The 22225-nt window shown below is 45.8% G+C and overlaps 1 protein-coding gene and 1 pseudogene across 3 annotated transcripts in view; one reads left to right on the top strand and one right to left on the bottom strand.

Annotated features, from left to right (window-relative positions):
* The window catches only part of RNF213 (ring finger protein 213), a 645256-nt gene that overhangs the window by 459142 nt on the left and 163889 nt on the right, over window positions 1–22225 (top strand). For all 3 annotated transcript variants that reach the window (XR_015056656.1, XM_085875806.1, XM_085875807.1), the window contains one exon: window positions 12107–12199. Coding sequence is in view for 2 of the 3 variants with exons in the window: in XM_085875806.1 (XP_085731932.1) it covers window positions 12107–12199 (93 nt within the window). In the remaining variant the exon portion in view is untranslated. The remainder of the gene's footprint in view (window positions 1–12106; window positions 12200–22225) is intronic.
* Window positions 19169–20619, bottom strand: LOC147031082 (uncharacterized; annotated as a pseudogene).

The following is a 22225-nucleotide window of genomic DNA, read 5'->3' as shown; positions in this document are numbered from 1 at the left end:
TCAGAAAGACTTCAACGCCAAGGCTACGGTGTATAACTATAATATATTTGGTTCTTTATTGATTCATTCTATTTCTGACTCTTGAGTAACTCGAGGGTTAAAAATTATTATATCAAGTCACAGACGAATCAAACTTTACATTATTTTATGCATTGAACAAGAAAATGAAAATCTACAAACCAATTTGTCTGGTGGAGTCTGTCAGTGTGAACTGCCGGGCAGTCAGTTCTGCCACTTGCATCTGAAATAGGCCGTTTTCTGGCACTTGCAAGTGGCTCAAATTTATATGGCTCAGGGCCAGAAACTCCATGGTCTAAATTCCCATCATCCTCCGACTCGTTCTCGGCAATATCGGAATAACACTCAATTTCATCGCCGCTGAAATCACTCTCTGATTCGCATCTCGCCATTGTTCACACGCTGTTTCCGAATGTTCACGAAGTTTTCGGAGAACGTGACGTCATAGCATCTTCGGTAAATTCCGGTCTGTTTTTCGATCACTGACAAAAGTTTTGACTTAAAAGTTAATTTTAGCATATTTTGAGTTTCAAATGTAAGAAAATAATTGCGCAACGATTATTAATGTGATTACAACTTTCGAATCACGCGAAGTCATCAGCGACCCAAAACCTGCTCTTTAACATGTGCAACCAGCTTAGACTCTTCGAGCTGTGACAGAATCGGTTCAAGACCAGATCTGGTACAATCAACAGAAACTCTGATATCATCTCTCAGGGTAGTAAGTGCTACTGCGTACTGTCTAGATGCTCTATAAACATCAATACCATCTTCCTTTACTGCCTGGTATGCTCTTATAAGTGCACAAGATGAGTATGAGCGTCTTCGTGTCTGTTTTGAGAATGGGGGAAGCTAAAAATACAAATAAAAACAATGGTTACTTAAAATTCAGGTTTATAGATTTGCCACTTTTGGTCTTCCATAAATTTAAAATTTTGACGTGTGTGTGTGTGTGTGTGTGTGTGTGTGTGTGTGTGTGTGTGTGTGTGTGTGTGTGTGTGTGTGTGTGTGTGTCTGTGTCTGTGTCTGTGTCTGTGCCTGTGTCTCTGTCTGTGTGTGTGTGTGTGTGTGTGTGTGTGTGTGTGTGTGTGTGTGTGTGTGTGTGTGTGTGTGTGTGTGTGTGTGTGTGTGTGTGTGTGTGTGTGTGGACGGTTGTGCTCAATTGTGGCAGAAAATTACCAAAATAAGGTCAACATTCCCAAGAATGCATGAAGTTTTGAGATATTTGTGGTGGTGTAGCATTCACAATTGCTTCAACTTTGCTCAAAGAGGGCAAAATGCCTTGACAGGAGATTTGATAACCCAATTATTCAACTTCATGTGCTATAATGATGCGCTTCTCACGTTTCAGGAGTAATCCAGCTTGTGGCAAATGATTGAGGACCTCATTCAGGTCATCAATATGTTCATGTTGTGAATTGCCAGTCACAAGTATGTCGTCCTGAAACACAACTGTGATTGGTACAGTTTTTATAATATCTCCATCTTGCATTGGAAAACTGGTGCAGCAGAGCATATGCCAAATGGGCATCTGTTGTACGTATAGAGTCCTCGATGAGTGTTGATGCATGTATAGGGCTTGGAATCATTATCCAGTTCCATTTGAGCATAGGCATTGGTCAAGTCAAGCTTAGTGAACAGATACTCTGCTTTGGGCAAAGGGTAGCCATCCAGCTTTGAATAGCAGTTGATCGTCGTTTTGTAGTCCCCACAAATGCGCACTGTTCCATCTGCTTTGAGTATTAAAACAATAGGTACTGCTCAGTCGGAGTACTCGACTGGTGGGATGATGCCCTCACTCTGCAGGCGGTCAAGCTCACATTCTATCATTGATTGCATCATGTGGGGCACAAGTCTAGCCTTATGGAACAATGGCTGAGCATCTGCATAAACATGAATCCTCACTTTTGGTCCTGCAAATGTTCCAACACCATCGCTGAACAGGCCAGGGTACTTGTTGAGCACGGTATCGTATCCAGCATCAGAGTTAGAGACTCGTAACGTCACTCCAATTAAGTCTGATTATTCATAACCAATCTCGGCCTAAGAGGGTTGGTCCTTCTCCACGCACTATCAGTAATGGGTGGACATGAGTGCTGTTTCCATATCCTTCAGTTACATCAGCTGAGACAACGACAGGAACCACCTCCTTGGTGTATGTTCTCAAGTCAGTAGATACAGGCCGGAGTGCAGGAGCCTTTCTCGGAGGGTAGTTGGAGGTGAACTTGCTCTCACTCATAATTGATCTGGAAGCGCCGGTATCAACTTCCATCCTCACCGGGATCTTATCAATTGTTACATCAATTATAAATGGAGCATCAGAGCTCTTTGTTCCAACAGAGAAAACCTTCTAAAGTTCCTCACTTGACTCGGCTGCAGGCTGTGCTCTGTGGCCTATCGTCGACTGCAGCAGGGTTCACCGCAATGTGATAAGCAGGAGACAAGTTCTTTGAGTTGGATAGAGAACAAGTGTCCCCGCTTACCCGAACAAGTGTCAAGTGTCCCCACTTACCACAGTTGCAATGGGTATAATTCCTGTACTGACATTGAAAAGCTTGATGATTACCACCACAATGCCAACAAGTTACCCCAACCTGGGTAGATTCAGAAATGTCAGGAGGTGGAGGTGAATTTGGTGGCTTGCGAAAATACTTTTGCTTGTAGCCAAAGGTTACCTTGTTAACCGATGGGTCCCGCTGGATAACTTTTGACTTGTTAGAGATCACATGCACGCTCTCGGCAGTTTGCATACACACAGTAGCTATTTCCATGACTTTAGCCAAATTGGGGTCGGGTTCAGTTCGGAGTTTCCACAGAAATGAGTCGTCATTGATGCCTATTATAAAGAAATCACGTGACATCTCTTCAAGTTTATCTGTAAACTCACAATGTTTGGCGAGTCGGCGTTGATCAGCCACGAACTCGGATGCTGACTGACCATCTTGATGATGGTGGGTATAAAATTTATTTCACGAGATTGCCGAGCTCTTCATATGACTTGTCAGAAGGTTTAGCTGGGGCAAGAAGATCTTTGATGCGGCTGTATGTCGGGGCACCGTGTACAGTGGAAACGGGCTCTGAAGTGGGAACAACAGGTTTAATCCGGACACGGGCACAACACAGCAGAGCATCGGAACATGGGCGAGTCACATGACTCGACTTCCATGCCCCGGTGCACCCATGTATGCATGTATTAGCAAAAACGAATGAAACATCTCTTCAAACATCACATTATCTCCTTCTAAACGGTTCTGCAGAAATTCACCAAACTTGGTTGATATTCTTCGTGAAAGTCCCGGTAGGGTCTATCTTGTTTACCCTGTGTACCCCACCCCATCCCTCTCCCTTTCACAAATCTCATGTCTCTGTTCCACACTTTTTTCCTTCCCTCTCCCACCCCTCTTGTCGACTGCTCGTCTTGTACGTTCTGTGTGTTGGCTCTCATATGAGCCTCCACAGTGTAGACAAAAAATAGAAGATATGATCACCACATGCCAACTAGGTGCAAGAGCAGTATCAATTTTGCACGACTCACCCTCCTGGGGCCCAAGGTCAGGTCAGGTATGGGAGCATGCGCCAGAGCAGCACATCGCTGCATCCACTTTCCGCTGGTACTCCAGGGAACTCCATCTGGCCATCCCCCAGGCAGATGACTGGCCCATTCCCATCTCCTTGAGATGCTAATCAACCTGCTGCAACCATGAGGCACGTGGTCGGCCCATTGGCCTCCTCCACTCAGGGGACTCACTCGCTGAGAGAATCTGGTGAGCAGGATCAGCGTCAGGAAAACCAGCCACATGTCCATACAGCCGCAGCTCATGCTCACGGACCATGCAGGTAACAAATCTCATTTGAGTCTCTCTCAGCAACTGCTTGTTGGACACAAAGTCCGACCAGCGATAGCCAAGGATTCTCCGAAGAGACCTGGTACCAAAGGAATTAAGTCTCCATCCACTCCCACCTCATGTTTATATGTGTACTGTACCGTCCACCGAACAGTGATGACTCCATCTACACCTCACTCTCCGAAAACATGGACCATCTTCCGGTTCCGGTTTTGAGCGGCAAGAGGTCTCCTTCGGGGCTCCCTGCTGACATTCTCAAAGTTAAGTTCCGGTTGTTATTTGTCCCGTTTTAACTGTTTAATTTTCTCACCTACATGTTAATGTGTGTTCCTAGTTCGGTTTTGTTTCAAAAATCATGCTATTTTGTGAGTATTTATGTCGACGTTCTTACCTGGTGTTTGAGGCCTAGTCCTAGGCTTGAGGCCTACCAGTTCCACTTGGTGTTCGATCGTTTTTTTTTTTGTTTGTTTGTTTTTTCTCCCCATTACCTTCAATTTCTATCCTCCCCATTACCTTCAATTTTCATCCTCCCCACTTTCCAAACATCCCCCATTCTCCCAACTAATCTCTTTCTTATCTCAAAAAAAAATAAAATAAAAATAAAAATACCCAACAACAACAACAACAACAACAACAACAACAACAACACGCTCACCTTCTCCCGATTCTGCTACTTCTTCTTCCTCTTAACTTCCTCCTCGTCTTCCTCGATTTCTTTTTTTTTTTTTTTTACATTTCCATGACCTAATCTGTTGAACTCTCTCATACATTAATATTAACAACAAAAACGATCTTATGATGCTTCATCTTCCTCTCTCACACATGTGGTACTCTTTACTGTTGTGGTACTCTCACAATGCACTACTCTTCTGCTATTTCAACAGACTGCTTTCATTTCGACCTCTCCTTCATTCCTTGCCTAAAAAATCCAACTATTACAGCGCTTCTTCTCTCCATGCTCTGAATTCGCCTTCATTGCATCCATCAAGAATTGTGTTAAATCGCATCTCTGACCTAAAACTTTTAAAAACCACAGTTTGCCATGGATGCTCGCTTTCCATCAACCATTCTTTTTTTCCAACTTCAGTGCCAACTCACCCCCCTCACCCCTCACTCTCACTCTCAAAGCAACCATCCCACTCTTCTCCCTCCAAGCCTCCCTCTCACCTCTTTCAAAAATTCCTCCTCACCTTTCTCCCACCTTTCATCCACCTCACTCTTCCTTCTCTAAGTTGCCCCGCCTCTCATCCACCAACCTGCCTCCCTCCACTGCCCTCTCACCTTCATCTCTTCACTCCACCTCCTCAAATACTCAACTGCCATCTTCCTTGTCTCTTGTCCCCCCTCTCTCCCAGCACCACAGAGCCTTTTCTCCTCCTCATTCGGCCCCTCCCCTCGCTATTCTGCAATACCCCACACTCCTTCAGCAACCCTCCTTACCTCCCCCTCGTCCCTCGTCCTACCCTCCCCCGCCCCTCCACCTCCTGCACCCAAAGCCTCCTCCCCTACCTCTTCATTAAAAGTGTGGACCTCAAATATCCGGGGCCTTCGCTCAAACCTTTCAGATCTTTCCATGCAGGTTGCCACTGACAAACCAGACATTATCTGCCTAACAGAAACTTTCCTCTCCCAAGACGTGTCTGACTCCCAAGTATCTCTCCCTGGTTACTCCCTCTTACGGTATGACAGACCTGAGCCTCGTCCTGGTGGAGGTGTTGCTCTCTTCATCAAAGACTCTATTCCTCACTCTCCCTGCACTGCTCTCACTCCCCCACACCCCCAGGAATACCTCTGGCTTCGGCTTCCCCTCCACTCCCACCTCATGTTTATATGTGTACTGTACCGTCCACCGAACAGTGATGACTCCATCTACACCTCACTCTCCGAAAACATGGACCATCTTCTATCTTCTCATCCAAACTCTCTCTTCCTCTTATGTGGCGACTTCAATTGTCATCACGCCAGTTGGCTAGGTGTGGGTACCTCTCTCACCTGCCATGGGACATCAGCAAAAGCTTTCTGTGACTCATTGGGACTGACTCAATCGGTCAACTTCCCGACCCGGATCTCAACCAATGGTACTCCATCTCTTCTGGATCTGATTTTGACAAATTTCCCTGACAATATCTGCTGCTCTTCCTTCGCTCCAATTGGTTCTTCTGACCACGTCCTTGTTAAAGTGGACATCTCTCTGGCTGTTATCAGAGAACCACCTCACCGCCGTCGAGTCTGGCATTTCACTCAAGCCGACTGGCAGGGTCTCCGAGCAGCCATCAAACTTACAGACTGGTCTCCTATCACTACTTTCTCAAACATCAACTCATCCTGGGAATTCTTTCAAAGAAACTTGCTCTCCCTCATGCACAGATTTATCCCCTCTCGTGTTCAGTTGTCTTACCCTTCCTCCCGCCCTTGGTTTACTGAAGCTTGTGGCGAGGCAGTTGTCCTGAAACAACTTGCCTTTGCCTCATGGAAAGCAAACCCAACTGAGGGCAATCTCAGTTCTTTCCACAAAGCTCGGAACAAGTGTGTAGCTACCCTCAGGAGAGCCAGAAAACAACATCTTTCTCATCTCAAGTCTGAACTCTCAAACCTCTCTCCCTCCTCAAAATCCTGGTGGCGTTTAATCAAATCTGTTTCTGGTGTATGTTCCCCCTCCATCCCCTCCCTTACCTCAAATGACCGCACTGCTGATTCCACACGTGATAAAGCTGAATGTCTAAACTCGGTGTTTGCAGCTAAATCTTGTGTCCCAAACCCATCACTATCTCTACCCACTTTACCCAGTCGCACCCAACTGTCCCTGGACTCTGTATCCTTTTCTCCTGACAAGGTGGAGAGCTTGCTTTCAAACCTCGAGTCAGATTCTGCAACCGGTCCAGACGGCATCAGCCCACGTGTCCTCAAAGCCTGCTCTTCTGCTCTTGCTCACCCTCTCTCTGTTCTATTCACCCTCTCATTTTCCCAAGGTCATCTGCCATCTGCTTGGAAATCTGCTAACATCACTGCCCTGCATAAAAAAGGTGCAAAAACAGATCCCTGTAACTATAGACCAATCAGCCTTCTCCCAATCATCAGCAAGGTTATGGAATCCATCATCGCTTCAGACATGAAATCCTTCCTCTTCTCCAATGGCTTGATTTCCAATCATCAATTTGGTTTCAGACCAGGTCACTCTACCCTAGATATGCTGCTACTGCTCTCCCATCAATGGATGGAGGTCCTCAATGCCAGACAGGAAATCCGAGCCGTATCCCTGGACATATCACGTGCTTTTGACACAGTCTGGCACCCTGCCCTACTCACCAAACTCTCTTCCCATGGTATTCAAGGCCATCTCCACTCATGGCTCGCAGACTTCCTCTCCTGTCGCAGTCAACGTGTGGCCCTAAATGGAGTTCTTTCATCCCCTCTTCCTGTGCAGGCTGGAGTTCCTCAAGGTAGCGTTCTGGGCCCTGTTCTTTTCTGGTTTTCATCAATGATCTCTCGGACTCTCTGGAAAATCCTCTATTTCTCTTTGCCGATGACTCCACCCTCTGCCGTACCATCTGTCATCCCTCAGACCGGCAAGCAGCAGCTTCTTCGCTCACTGCAGATCTGGATAAAATCACAAACTGGTCCAACACGTGGAACATGTCTTTCAATCCAGACAAATCTCACACTCTCACTATGTCTCTTCGAAAGGACCGTTTACAAAACCCCCCATCCACTTTCTCAACAATCCTCTGGAAGAAGTCTTTTCTTTCAAGCTTCTGGGTCTCACTATCTGCCATGACCTTTCCTGGGAAAGTCACATTTCCAACCTTGCCTCAAAAGCCAGTCGCCGACTGGGAATCCTCCGTCGTGCAAAGTCCTTCCTCGGCCCTCTTGAGCTCCTGACCACTTACAAAGCTTTTGTCCGTAGCCTGATGGAGTACTGCTCTCCCCTCTGGGCTGGTGCTCCTGCCTCCCACCTTTCTCGACTTCACGCTGTCGAAACCAGGGCTTTTAAGATCATTGGCATCTCCCGCAATGAAGCTGAGTCTTTGGGCCTCTCACTCAATCACCGCAGGTTGGTCGGTGGTCTTTCTGTCTTCTACCGACTCCTCTCCAGCCTTGCCCCCCTGCTCTCTCTGTGATTTGTCCCAACCACATTTCCACAGGGCGCTCAAGGTCCGCCAACAACCCCCTTCTGGTAAAACTACCAAAATCACGAATAACTGTTCATCTTCATTCTTTCATTCCTCTTTTTTTCCGCCTTTGGAATTAACTTCCTCACTCTATTCTTTCCCATTCTTCCCTCCATGCTTTCAAAAAACCTGTTCACCACCACCTCTTATCTTCCCTCATCCAAATCCTCGATCTTTTCTACCCCCGATAATCCACCCAAGCCCACTTCCTTCAATTCTCCTGCTTTCCTTCCTGAAAGTCCCTTTAATGTCCATCTTCCCCTCGCCATGTTCCCCTTCCCATCCCCATCCCTCTCCCTTCCACAGTTCACCTGTGTCTGTTCCCCAATGTTTTGTCCCTTCCACTCCCGCCCTCTTGTCTCATGCCTCCTTGCTGTGAGTTGTGTGTTAGCTCTCATACGAGCCTCGACCAAGGTATACAAAAAAAAAAAAAAAAAAAATCCTTGGTCAGAGTCCAAGTTTCACATCCATAGAGCAAGACAGGAAGCAGCAAGAACCTGAAGACTCGGACTTTCGTCCTCCTGCACAGGTACCGGCAGCACCACCCCCCATTATACAGTGAATCCATGACTCCCCAGGCCCGACCCAGACGTTTATTGACCTCTAACTCACAGCCAGCAGAGACATGAATATCACTGCCAAGGTAAGTGAATCTCTCCATGACCTCAACATGCTCACCACAAACAGGCACAGACAGGACAGCAGCATCCAAGATGTCATTGAAAGCCTGGATCTTAGTTTTGACCCAAGAAACCCGTAATCCCAGCGTAATCCCAGAACCCAGTCCATACAAGTGCTGAAAAGTGGGGGGCCAGTACACACCCCTGACGAACTCCAGTAACAACTGGAAATAAGTCAGAGATGGTACCACCACATCTCACAACACTCTCAGTACCAGAGTAGAGTTCAGACATCAGATCGATCAGTTTTGGTGGCACCCCACGAAGACCTAGAGTCCTCCAGAGGGCATCCGGATTCACTGAATCGAAGCCTTGACCGAGAACAACATAGGCTGCAAGCAGCCCCTGCCGAAACTCTCATCTGCGTTCGGTGAGGACCGGAAGAGCAAGGATACGGTCAATCGTTGACCTCTTTGGTGTAAAGCCTGACTGCTCTGGACGCTGGTGCTCAAGCAGATGGTGGCGAACCCTCTCAATAATTATCCGAGCAAAGACCTTGCCCGGCATTGAGAGCAGCGTCACCCCTCGGTAGTTGTTGCAGTCTTGGTGATCACCCTTCCCTTTCCAGAGAGGGCCAACAAGGCCCCTTTTCCAGTCAGTTGGGATGATGCCTGTGTTCCAGGCAGAGCACAGAACTGTATGCAACGACATGAGTACTGAATTTCCACCAACCTTGAGAAGTTCAGCATGGATGCCACAGATCCCAGGAACTTTACCCCATTTAAACCGGTTCACCACAGCCAGTGTTTCCACAAACGAAGGTGGACCACAGTTGATTGGAGGGTCATCAATAGGGATAGTGACACCCCTGGCATCCAACTCAACAGCTGGTGGATCAGCCTTGTCCAGCTGCTCAAAGTAACTGGCCCAACGGGCCTGAACTTCAGACTCCTCTGTCAAGAGCCCACCAGCCTCTGCTCTCGCTGAAATTCACCGAGGGATGGGCTTGGAGGAACGCAATGCATGAATTCCCCTGTAAGCAGCACGATAATCACCTGACCACAGGTGATGCTCCACCCCCTCACAGATTCCTCACACATAGGCCTCCTTGTCCACCTTAGCACACGTTCAGTTTTGCTTTTCTGGTCAATGGTATCTAGTGTCCCTTGAGAGACAAAATTCTTCTTTGCCCGACGGTGAGTTCCAAGACATCCACCGGCAACATCAAGGACGTTGGTCTTGAAGGTACTCCACAACTCTTCAGGACCTCCCAAAGCATCCAGACCACCCAAACCTCTACTCAGCTTGTTCGCAAACTCCTCAGCTACTCTCTCATCCTTGAGCTTGCCAACATCCAGCCTCGGCTGGGATGGTACCATTCTCCTGGATTTAAGGTGCAACTTCAGAGTTGCTACAACAAGCCTGTGGTCAGTATTGAGGAACTGAGCACTCCAGTAGACCCTGCAGTTCTGAATCATCCTCCAGCGACCATCAACGAGGATATGGTCAATCTCCTTTTCCACACCGCCAGCGTTGGAATACCAAGTCCAGCGATGAGCTTGTGGGTGCTGAAACCATGAACCGGCCACCCTAAGTCCATGACTTCTTGCAAAGTCAAGGAACTTAGTGCTATTCTGGTTCATAGTTCCTGACCCATGGGCACCAACACACATCTCATAACCATCCCTATCAGTTCCAGTCGATGCATTGAAATCCCCCAAGACTAGAAGTGTATCTCGTCTGGGGCACTGATCAACCACAGACTCGAGCGTGGCGTAGAATGCATCCTTCACAGTGAGATCACTCGCCTCAGTCGGAGCAGAAACAAAGACCAGGAAAATGACACCTCATGAGTGATGAATCCTTCGTCTCATAATACGCTCGTTGACCGGTGTTACCTCAATATTCATTGGAGTTAGCTTATTAGACACAGCTACAGCAACTCCTTGGGAATGGTAACCATCAGAGCGACCAGACCAATAGTAGGTGTAACCACCCACCATTATCTCGCCGCAATCCGGTCTCCGAACCTCAGAGAGTGTTGCAATACCAATGTCCAAACGCTTGAGCTCAGATGATAAGTCAGGTGATAATCCTCTCTTAGGGATAGGACATTCCAGGCACCCACCCTAAGGGACCGCTTCAGGTTAACCCAAGGAGACCACCGTCTGGTGGACGACACCTCAGCACCACTCCGACACACTCTCCCGCAATCTGACCCGGGAATGTTACCCCGCGGTTTTCCTCCTATCATCAAAGATTGGTGGTCCCGAAGGCTTTGCCCCAATCCCGTCATCCGGTGAGCTGCCCTGCGAAGGGAAGCTGTACAGGAGGTACTCCCATGGAGTGGGTTTTCAGATTTCTTTGAGTTTTCGTGTTTTGCGGAATGAAGCGTTTTACGGTGGCTGGAGTGCAAATCCTGCCACCAACCTCCTAATAAAAAAATAACCCAACTGCAGGAGGACGTCCGCAGACAGTTGGGTACTCGATATGGATGGCAGCTGGCTCACAAGGAGCTCCTCCCCCCTTTGACAGGTTTTGTTTTTAATCCTGCTGGGTGTCCATATCCAAACACCCTCCTCACCAAAAAACCTGGTGTGGGAGACGGTTTAGTCGCCGACAACGCGACCATGAAAAAGGTTAATACAGGTTTTCATAATACCTGCAGCAAGTCACAGATCTAATCTGGCCTGATCTGACTGGGCCCCAGGGCAGGGTCAAAAGATCAAATACTGAAAAATACAATTACGATCACATTTCAAAACATTTGAAATGAAACTTTCTTTATACAATCAATATCGTGGGACACATGAAATATGCAACGATTTTTGGGACTTTGCCCCCATTTCATGACCCATGGGGTCACAGAGGTCAAAACAAAAGATTTTTAAACTCGAAATTTGATCTTGGGCCATTCCTGATCTAACTGTTTGCAATCTTTCAACTTTGTTTGAGGTGGGAAGCATGTGATTTGCCAAGGCATGTCATTGACTGCACTGTAGTTTTCAGTTGTTTAAAATCTCATGCCACTGTATTGGAATAACCACCTCTTTCTTCTCTTGTCATTAGATACTGTAGTTTCCCAACATGCAAAATAACACATTGTTTTTTCTTATTTTAAAATACATTGCTACTTAGTGATTTTAATCCTTCATTTTTCGTCATAAATTCTTCTCGAACATTTCTCAACGTTACCACATAGTTTTACAATGGTACAAGGACACAATCTAAAGCCCTCACCCTGCATCCTTATGACACTGGTCTCTTCGCTCCTGCCCTTCAAGAGGGCTCAGAAGTCATGCTTGCACACTCAGCATCCATTAGATGTAATCAGTACTGAAATATATCCAGGATCTTGTCTTCTCACGGGCACTCATCTCTGTCCTAAGGAGCACTAATGTGTATTTCCTACAAATGTGGTTCTTGCTATTCATTCACTGTCTTTTGTTTTCAGGGACTTCTGGTCTTGTGAAGGCAGCAAGCTACTGGTCCTCCAATACTCATTTGAGGACTCTGATCTGAGCCCACAGATGATTGCTTGTGCCAGGTACCCACACAGCCTGATGATTTTGTTTCAGTTTTATCTTCAACACAAGTTGTGTTTATAACATATTTGGCATTATTAATTATGTTACTAATATTATAATTTTGATTTTTATATATTCATAATTTGTAATTCATTGATTTCACATTTTTATTATGAATTGTCTGAATGATAATTAATTGTTGATATAATAGACATTGGGTGATATTGTTTCGAATCTGGCAGCCATGAGGACTCAACATTCAGGTCCCCGTCGCTCAGTTATTTCGTTAAGTAAATGTGGATAGATAGCTCCCTTTCCCCTATGTCTAATGGAAATTAGGTGTACGTGCACTGCGAAGTTATTTTATAGATAGGATTTTTACCCCAACAACAACAACCCTCTGCTCGCGGCATTGTCCGTGCTCTTCGCTGCTCGCCGCTCGCCGGCATGCGGGCGTGTGCATGGGCGGAATTCCATGCCCCAGGCGGTGTGGATTTCGCACCAAATATGGTCACGAAGCATTTCGCTCTGGCTTGGCCCAAAATATGGGCACGGAGTGCTTCGTTCTGGCTTCACGCCAAATAAGGGTATGCGTCATTTTCCGCCCAATGGGCAACGCGCGGACCAAAGCCGGGGCATTCTTTTTCAAGAAGGCGGAGCCACGACACGCCGTCCACCCAATGGGAGCAGGCGACAGGGGAGCGGACCCCGCCCCAAAAACGATGGAAAAAGATTGATGATTGCGTCCCGTCTGCTCGAGCGCAGTTCTGTCTGGGTCTGCGGCTGACTGCATCCTGCACATCCAAGGCATCTCGTCTGGCGCATTACAACAAGCGGTCGACCATCTCATTACGGGAGATCACCTCGTCTCGCCTCCTCTGGGTTCGGCTGCCCTGGTCCGTTCTTTGATGCCTGGTGCTCCGGGAAGGTGCGGTCGTCCAGCCGCGCGAACATGGCCAGGTAGCCAGCCATGTTCTCTTCCCTCAGCTCATCATACCTCCCAAGCTGAAGGGGCAATAAAGACCTTGAGGTCCATCTCTTTCTGGGGTATTTGTGTGTGCGTGTGTGTGTGTCCGTGGGCCCTGTCTCTAAGTAGAATTGTTTAAGGAATTGCTTGTACATTTGATTCCCTTCTTTATTCGGATAACTCTGCCCTTACGTGCTCCCCTCGTCCCCCGATTATTGTAAATATATTTCCCTATTGTTGAATGTCCCAGCTCGTTTCTGTGTTTCTTTCATTGGCTTGGCACGGTGTGTATTGAGAACTAGCGAGGTTGTAAATTGTTCATTTGGACTGACGGGCCTTGGTAACATCTGCTCGGGTTACACACGGTTCGGGCACGGTAACTGCTCGTTCCGCTCGAGGTCCGTCGAGGGTGTGAATTCCCCGGTGGCTTTGCCGTGTGGGTACTTGGGTATATTGAAGTTTGGCAATTGACCCTATCCCACGCGGTCGAATTATTGGCGATTCATGGTCCAGTAAGGACCCGTGCCCTTCGGACTTATCCGAGAGTCACGATCTAAATTCCGGGTGTTCGGTGGAGCCGACTCTACTGCTCCTTCTAGCGGTCGTGCTCGCCACTGATACCCGGCACTACAACAATATATCTGAGATGTTTATGGAAACTGATGCATCTTCTTCCTCTTTTGTAATTCCAATTAAGGATCATAGTTTTTGTCAATGATGGCTCGATGGCAGAGTAGGTAAAGCCATGTTGCATTTCCATCACTGATGTGACTGTGATTTCCTTGCCTGCTATGTGAAAAAATCCACTTCCTGAGATGAAGTGGTAACCTGCATAGGATTAATTTTACCCTTTGTATTGTTCACAAATTGTCATGAGCTCATATACACTGCTGTACAAAAGTCTTCGATATTGTTGAGATGTGAAGTTTTGGATTGTGTTGTCAGGCTGTTGGGTTTTAGGAGGGCAAACCGCTCTAAAACCATCTTGCACCAAGTATGCATAAAGCACCTCTGTGTGTATAAACCATGCTCTGCCACTATCCCCTCTCACCATCTCCCACAAACAATGGTCACACTACCCACCCCTCCTCCATCTACCCACAACCCCTCCATGGCTACTTATGTGCATCGTGTCCTGGGTCTCTTTCTTTCTTTCTTCTTGTCCCGCTGCCTTGACCAGCTGTGATTCCTCATGCTCGTGGACTTTTTGTGCTCATTGTTTTAAATCAATCATGGGGTCAAAGCATATGATTAGTGCAGGAGATGCATCTGCTCCCAAGAGGCAGAAAAAAAGTGATGAGCTTGAGTGAGAAAGTGAGCTTGACCAACTGTCAAGAGGTGAGAGTGCAGCCTCTGTGGGCAGGCGTTATGCTGTGAACGAGTCGACCGTCTGTTACATTAAAAAACAAACGAGAAGGAGATTCACAAAAGTGTCATGGCTGGCGCAGTACCCAGCACCAAAGTAGTTACTCAGTTCAGGGACGTTCACATCGAAGCAATGGAGAAGTCATTGAATGTGTGGCTGGAGGACAATGCCCATGAAAACGTGCCTATAAGTAGATCTCTAATTCGAGAAAAGGCAAAGCGCATGTACAATCATCTGGTTGGCGTGGGTGATTGTGTACGAGCGATGCGCTTAGTGATGCGGATACGAGTGATAGGCCATGGGCCAATCACCCAAAATGGACTTCTCATTACCATCTCGGGTGGCAAAGGTTGACTACTTTTTGGAAAGATCTTTGTCTGGGCCAACTTTTTGGGTATGATTGCCACTCCAAATCGGAAGCTTTATTGTAGTTTTTGTAGGAAAATAGGCATTTTTGGGGTAAAATCGTGTTTTTTGAAATTTCAACTGTAGAAAAAATATGTGCAACAAAACAACATATTTGAGACTTGGAATAAATAGCTATGTAAAGTACAACCATTTTGGTGTGCTTTGTGTTGGGTTTCAATCGCCAGTTACCATGGCAACAGCCATTTTAAAGTTAAAAAAAAAAAACATGGTTTTTGATCGTGAAACTTTAAAAATTCATATCCCAGAAATGAAAAATGATTTTTGAACCATTTAAACGATAAACACATACGAATGCATCTGGGCAGTTTTTAAATTCCATAGTATGAGGGAAGGTTTAAGATAAATATATCGTTTTAGGGTAAAAACATCACATTTTGAATTGCATTTCTCAGTGAATGGAGAGAAAACCCAGTTTTTTGAGCATTTTAAATATTTCTCAATTTTATAAAGTATCAAAAGTCAATTTATCACTGTAGATGTATTAGCATACTAGGTTGGATGAGATACCTAGTTAAAATAGATTGACGGACCAATTGACGGACGGACCATGGAAACGACCAATTTTGGGATAAAACACATTTTTGACGGTGAAAGTTTAAAAATCCATAACTTGGTAGAAATGTAATATTTTCGAGCAATTTGAACGCTAGCTACCACCCTGACACCCTAAGGCTGTTTGTTTGTTCAATAGGTAGAATAACCTGCAGGCAGCTGTCGTGTAAGTGTCTTAGATTTACATTCCTTGATCGCGATCATCATCATCACTTTCATCATCTGCATATACGGTTATGTCTGTGTCTGCTTCGTCATCCTCATATTGGTTGTCACACATCTGGTTTTTACACATCTTAGTGCATTTCAGTCTGTTTCGGATGCACGTACAGTCCTTTGCATCACAGTGGCTTACACAGCTACAGCTCATGAGCTCCAAAACAGCTGATGGAGCTGGTGGACCAGCCATCCAGAGAATCTCAAGGTCACTGCTGTCATCTGTAGACCATCCACAATCTGTTGGTGGGATTACTTTAGGAGTGCATTCAAGGGATCTCCGCCATATGGCTGCTTGGTAATTTGCCCGCTTGGCATGCTGGAACAGGCAATCTCTGCAGGGTGGCAATTGTGCTGAAATCATGTTGCCCCTCTTTGATGTGAAGAGCTGATAATGACACTGGTTGACTTCAACTATAGCTCTGTTAGAAACATAGAGATGGCAGGTGAATGCTTGAAGCTTTGCAAACAGTTCATTGGACATTTGCCATGACCTTCCAAGCTCACTGAAGCACTGCTGATAGTCCACGGTCTTCTTGGTAAGTTTTAGTGCATTCAGTTTTCCCTTTCCGGAAAATGCACTGACCGTATCGCACCCCGTAAAGGCGTGCAAGCCAATTAAGGCCTTGCAGACATCTTCACCAAGGGCATTGGCAATCTTGGTTATGTCAATGTACTTTTGCCGAGTTTTTGTTCCAACCTTCTGATACATGGGTGAATGGATGATTTTGCTGAAGCCAATGCAAAGTACCAGAATGTCCGTGTCTTCAGCAGTTATCACAATGGCGTTGCACCCATTTTCTGCTGCTCTGCTGGCATGCAGAAAGATATGAGTGTCTGCCTCTTTCTGAATAAACTTCATTTCAATGACTTCTTCCCATTGGTCCTTGACAAGCTTGAAGCATCGTTCCTCGCATGTAACGTACAGAACTTTCATTCCCAGTTTGAGTCGGTTCTCTGGCCTTTTCCATTCATCTACGACGAATCGGATGAAACAGGTTTTGTTTGATGAACTGCGCAATAATTTCCGCCATTGCCTAATTTTGTGCCCTCGACTGATATTCTTGAACTCTAGACCCTCCATTGCTCCACAATTCGATCTTTCTGCATTCTTGATTGATTGTTTGCCGTACACGTCAAAAACTACGTCGATTTGTTTAGCTATTTTCACCTTCATGAAGTGCATGAGCAAGGCAACTGTCTGCAACTTCTGCGAAAGTCTGATTGTCCCCTTTCAAGCGCTGAACTAAACTCATTCCATCGATAATGGTTGCAGACGGTCTAGGGATATTCTCGGCTACCATGCCATCATTGGTCAGCGCTTTGGCGAGAGCAGCTTTGTTTGTTTTCCTCAAGGACCCCTCAGCCATTGCTAAGGCCCATGGAATGGGCCTCAGAGGGTGTCCTAAGACTTCCGGCAAATCAAGGTGACGGCTCTTAGCAGCAAGAATCACGTGGGCGAACAGTTGTCTGTCAGCCTGAAGGATTACCTCTTTACCATCTGCCTTTGTCACACGCTTCTTTTTAATTAGGTTGGAGAAAGTTTTCAGGTTTTGTTTCGAGATTTTGCCGTGGAAGGCTTCAACTGGAGGTGTTGCTTCTAGCCAGTTCTCCTTGAAAGTCTTATATGATTCAGTACCAACCTCATGCGCTCTTTTCAGGTCGTTCTTTATGTCAGGAGTAGCTAGCCATCCAGTTGAAATACTTTTAAGCTCAGGCTGGTTTCCACTCATAGGGTTTACCCAGTTAATTTCAAGCAGATCTACCAGTGCCTTGGTATCAGCATTATCCTTTTGGATTCATGGAGCATGTAGATCCGAGTGCGAAAACGTAGGACTTGGTTGGCGCACCATGTCACGCATCTGACGTAATGCTGTGCTGCGATACTCTGCAGTCATGTAGTATCGGCTAAGGGCTTTGAATCTGAGACTAAACCCTTTCGTACCACCGGGTGTTTTCGTGTCCCTATTGTGACAGTCTCTTCCATCGTCTGGTCAGCGGGAATTTTACCAAATGGATTTTGTGATCCTCGCTGGACAGAAAAACCTCCATTTAGCATATGAGCGTAGATTTCTGGGTGGCTTGTTGGTAACTGGGACATATGAGCATAGTACACTGGTAAATAACGGGCATAGTTGATTTTATCGTCAGCAAATGCCCAGGGGATTGCCTCTTTAATGCAGTACAGATGCAAAAGCCAATCTCCCTCTCTTGATGCACGTATCAAACCCAGAAGAATCTCCACCATGTCCAAGTACGACATCCAGAATCTGGCCAAGTCACCATTTCGTCCATCTCGCAGTGCTTGCAAGAATGTTTCAAAGAGATGGAGAAAGCGGTTTACACTAGGCTTATGGAGAACTGTAATGAAGGAGTCTTCGTTGATATCCTCACTCGACTCCTCGATGCAATGGAGGGCATCATCTAAGAGGTGGCAGTCAGCAGTATCATATGTGGTTTTCAACCATGGGAGAAATTCCTTCCATGCCAGTAGTAGTATTGCTTCATAGATCAGCTTGTGAAGTCTAACAGCTCGGTTGTACTGCCGCCCGTCCATCACCGCCTGCACAGAGCCCTCTGCGATTAGGCCAGACTCGACAGCAAGTTCTCGCAGACCAGCATCCTGGAATCGCTTGCCTATGATAGACAGGAAATTCATCATGGTGTGGAAGTCTCCCATGCGGAGAACAAGACCATCAAATCTGTCTGGATGCTTCCAAACGATCTCTGCAGCCTTCGCATAGAGTGCTTGGTCGAATACGAGAACCAAACTTGGAAGCTGTAATTGAACCCGGATTCTTTGAGACTGAGTTAGTATCTCCAAAACCGTAGTCATCTCAGTTGCCGGTGCGTTAATTGTCGGCAAGTAGCTGATCTTGTTCGGACTAATGGTGGTTTCACCCCGTGTCAGGATGTTGAACCCCGTCCAGTTTGGTGCTTGGCGATTCTGCAGGCGAAATAGTACCCAAATTCGATTCTTTCTCTTGGCATCCTCAACCGAATTAAGTGGATCCACCTCTAGAGATTTGACAGGTGCCGGACCAACTCGTTCTCCAGCATTGTACTTTGGAAGTAGTGATTCTTCTATGTCGATCGATCTTTTTTGCTCTTCACGACAGGTGCGCTTGATTCTTTTGGTAAAGGGCCAATAAACCTGTCCTGGATGATAATGCCATTGACGCGATGGGAGGTACCACCACCACTCAGAGTCTCTTCGTGTTTATCTATGTTGTCCTACACAAGAGTAGTAATCATAGAGATCAGAATGTTTGCCGGAAGAATGACGCTGTTGGTGCTGTCAGACAGCGAATGCAACTTCTGCATACACAGCGCCGTCTCTATCCGTTCCATCATGGAGTACGAAATACAGTGTCCAAGGCGGTTGAGAATTTGAATCAGCTCAAAGTTTCCTGTAAGACACTTCACAACAAGAGCCATCAAAATATGCTTTGGCGGGCGCTGATGACCGTTAGTGACAGCATAGATCAGATCTTGGCCAATCGAACAAATCTGTCTTTCGGCACAACTAGTCACTTTTGACTCGCCTTCTTGACCAACTATTAACATTTTCAGAAAGTGTTTCACGGCGTCAGGTATATTTGCAGTTTCGGCTCCAAGCTCTGAGGGTTGCGGCGGCCATTCAGCCATTAGTTCCTGCCTTTTTATGTCACCTCACAATAGCAGGGCGGCCCTTGATAGCTCTGCCATAGAATTACTTTGTGTAGCCAGCAATGTTTCAACTTTCGTTCTAAGTTCGATGATGCTGCAGGCAAGTTCGTCCCTTGTCAAGGTGTCAGGGTAAACCAAGACTCTGCGACCGCGGTTTCGGACGAAATGGAGTGACTCACCAAACTCGCTCTCCAATTTTCGACGCATATGTGTCTTAGTTGAGTCGCTGATCTCGTTGAAACCGTACGAGTTCATCAGTGAAATTAAACGGGATGTCAAATCAGTGAGGTGCAGAACCTTTGGAATTGGAAATATTTCGTTCCTGATGAAGTCAAATAACTCTTTGTAAGCGGTAGTTTCAGCTGATTCATAGAGAGTTTCTGCTGATGCCTTACTGGTTGCGGCAATTCCACTGTCCGAGGTAGTCGATGCCTTTGTATACTGCCGGTAGCAGGACCTATGGAAATGTGCTTCAGCTGCAACAATCTCTCAACTGACTATGCTAAGAATCTTATTGTCCATTTTTCGCACAGCAGCTTGTCTGACAGCTGTGTCCGCTCGCAGCTGTTTACACTGCACAAGGGTTTCCTTAGAACGCTGTCCTTTCAAATATTTTGCAACTTTATCACAAAATATGCACTTTGCCTCGTACACGCGAGATAAGACAGCCCCTTGCCTAGGTGTCCCATGTCGGCTGGGTTGCTCGTGTACGTCTGTTTTCTCACATGTTAGTCTATCGAGGTCCTTTTTGTTGGTAAACACAGAACGGCACCTGCGATGATATTTCACTGGCGCAATCTCTCCTTCGGATAAACCTTTTGCAGCAGATAATGTTTGTCCATGACCTCGAATTTCTGCAGCCTTTAACAGAGTTGTCCATGAACCGAAATCTATTGGTGACACAAGATCAGTGTCATCATCAGTGCAATGGATAACACAGTCGGAACGTGGCCGCTTTGGGGGAGGCAATGACTCTTCCATGATCAGTCAGTCACCTGAAAAGAAAAAAAGATGTAAAAACACTGTAATATTTAAATACACTTCACAATGGTTTCTCCACAAAATTACCGTTGCCATGGAAACGTCAGTCTAGTTCAACTTATTGATTGCCATAAGAGAGAATTCATATAAATTGTTAGCCAAAATGGACTTTTGATATATGGTATGATTGAAAAATCTTTAAAACCAAAGACTTCTCAAAATCTCTGCTTTGACAATTCTATCAAGGAATGCTATTGAATAGTTAGTTGATGGTTTCACCCTAAAACGAGATAGTTTGTTGACAACCTGCCCTATACATTGAAATAAACAACATTCTGTGTGCTTCGGGGTGGTTTTAGCCTTCAGATCTATGAAAAATATTATTTCACTTGCAAGCTATGAATATTTCAACTTTTACCGTCAAAAAACGTGTTTACCCACAAAATTGATCATTTCCATGGCAACGCCAATATATTTGAACGAGGTAACTCATACAACCTATACTAGTACATGTAAAGTGATATATAAATACATGTAGACTTTGGATACTCTGTGAAGTTGATAAAATAAATACAGTCCTCTTATCTCAAAAAAAATGGGGTTTTCTGTCAGATTAGCAAGAAATGCAATTCAAAATGTGATGGTTTTACCCTAAAACGATATATTTATCTTAAACCTACCCTCATACTATGGAATTTAAAAACTGCCCTGATGCATCGGGATGTGTTTATCGTTTAAATGGTTCAAAAATCATTTTTCATTTCTGAGATAAGAATTTTTAAAGTTTCACTATCAAAAACCATGTTTTTTTACCCTAAAATGGTTGTTGCCATGGTAACCGGCAATTGAAACCCAACACAAAGCACACCAAAATGGTTGTATTTTACATAGCTATTTATTCCAAGTCTCAAATATGTTGTTTTGTTGCACATATTTTTTCTACAGTTGAAATTTCAAAAAACACGATTTTACCCCAAAAATGCCTATTTTCCCCAAAAAACTACAATAAAGCTTCCGACTTGGAGTGGCAATCATACCCAAAAAGTTGGCCCAGACAAAGATCTTTCCAAAAAGTACAGTCAACCTTTGCCACCAGAGATGGTAATGATCACCCATCTGGCCCATGGCCTATGATGTGTGTACGAGTGGCCCCAGTCCCTTCAAAACCAGCAGGGGATGGTTTGACCGTTTCAAGAAGCGATATACGGTCTCCACAATGTCAAGCTCACAGGCGAACATGCCTCAGCAGACCACGAAGCAGTTGAAACTGTGAGGATGTTGAGATCACGGAGAGATTCACTGACTTTGGCAATGATATTCATGTCTCCGCTGGCTGTTAGCCAGAGGTCAACAGACATCTGGGTCGGGCCTGGGGAGTCACTGGTTTTTTTATAATCTCCATTCTTCCTTTAAATCTCCATTGGCATGTCTACATGTCGTATCAGCATATGGGTACTCAACGGTATATAGCACAATATCTCAAAAGGTTATAGATGGATTCGGACAAAACTTGGTGGACAATTTGGGTGTGTGACAAGGACAAAAAATTCAAAAAAGACTTTGACCAGGTATCTGAGATGGAGACTAATTCCTTTGGTACCAGGTCTCTTCAGAGAATCCTTGACAATCCTCAAATGAAATTTGTTTCCTGCATCGTCTGTGAGCATCAGCTGCGGTTGTATGAACATGTGGCTCGTCTTCCTGACACTTCTGCTCACCAGATTCTCTCAGCGAGGGAGTCTCATGAGTGGAGAAGGCCAATGGGGGACCATGTGCCTCATGGTTGCAACAGGTTGGTCAGCTTCTCAAGGAGATGGGGATGGGACAAGCATCTGCCTGGGGGATGGCCAGCCGGAGGCCCCTGGA

This window comes from Eptatretus burgeri, chromosome 3 (genome assembly GCF_056783735.1).
Source record: "Eptatretus burgeri isolate ZD-2024b chromosome 3, Ebu_testis_v1, whole genome shotgun sequence".
In the NCBI taxonomy this organism is placed as follows: domain Eukaryota; kingdom Metazoa; phylum Chordata; class Myxini; order Myxiniformes; family Myxinidae; genus Eptatretus; species Eptatretus burgeri.
The sequence above is the reverse complement of the archived record's forward strand: the minus strand, read 5'-3'. Positions and strand labels throughout refer to the sequence as shown.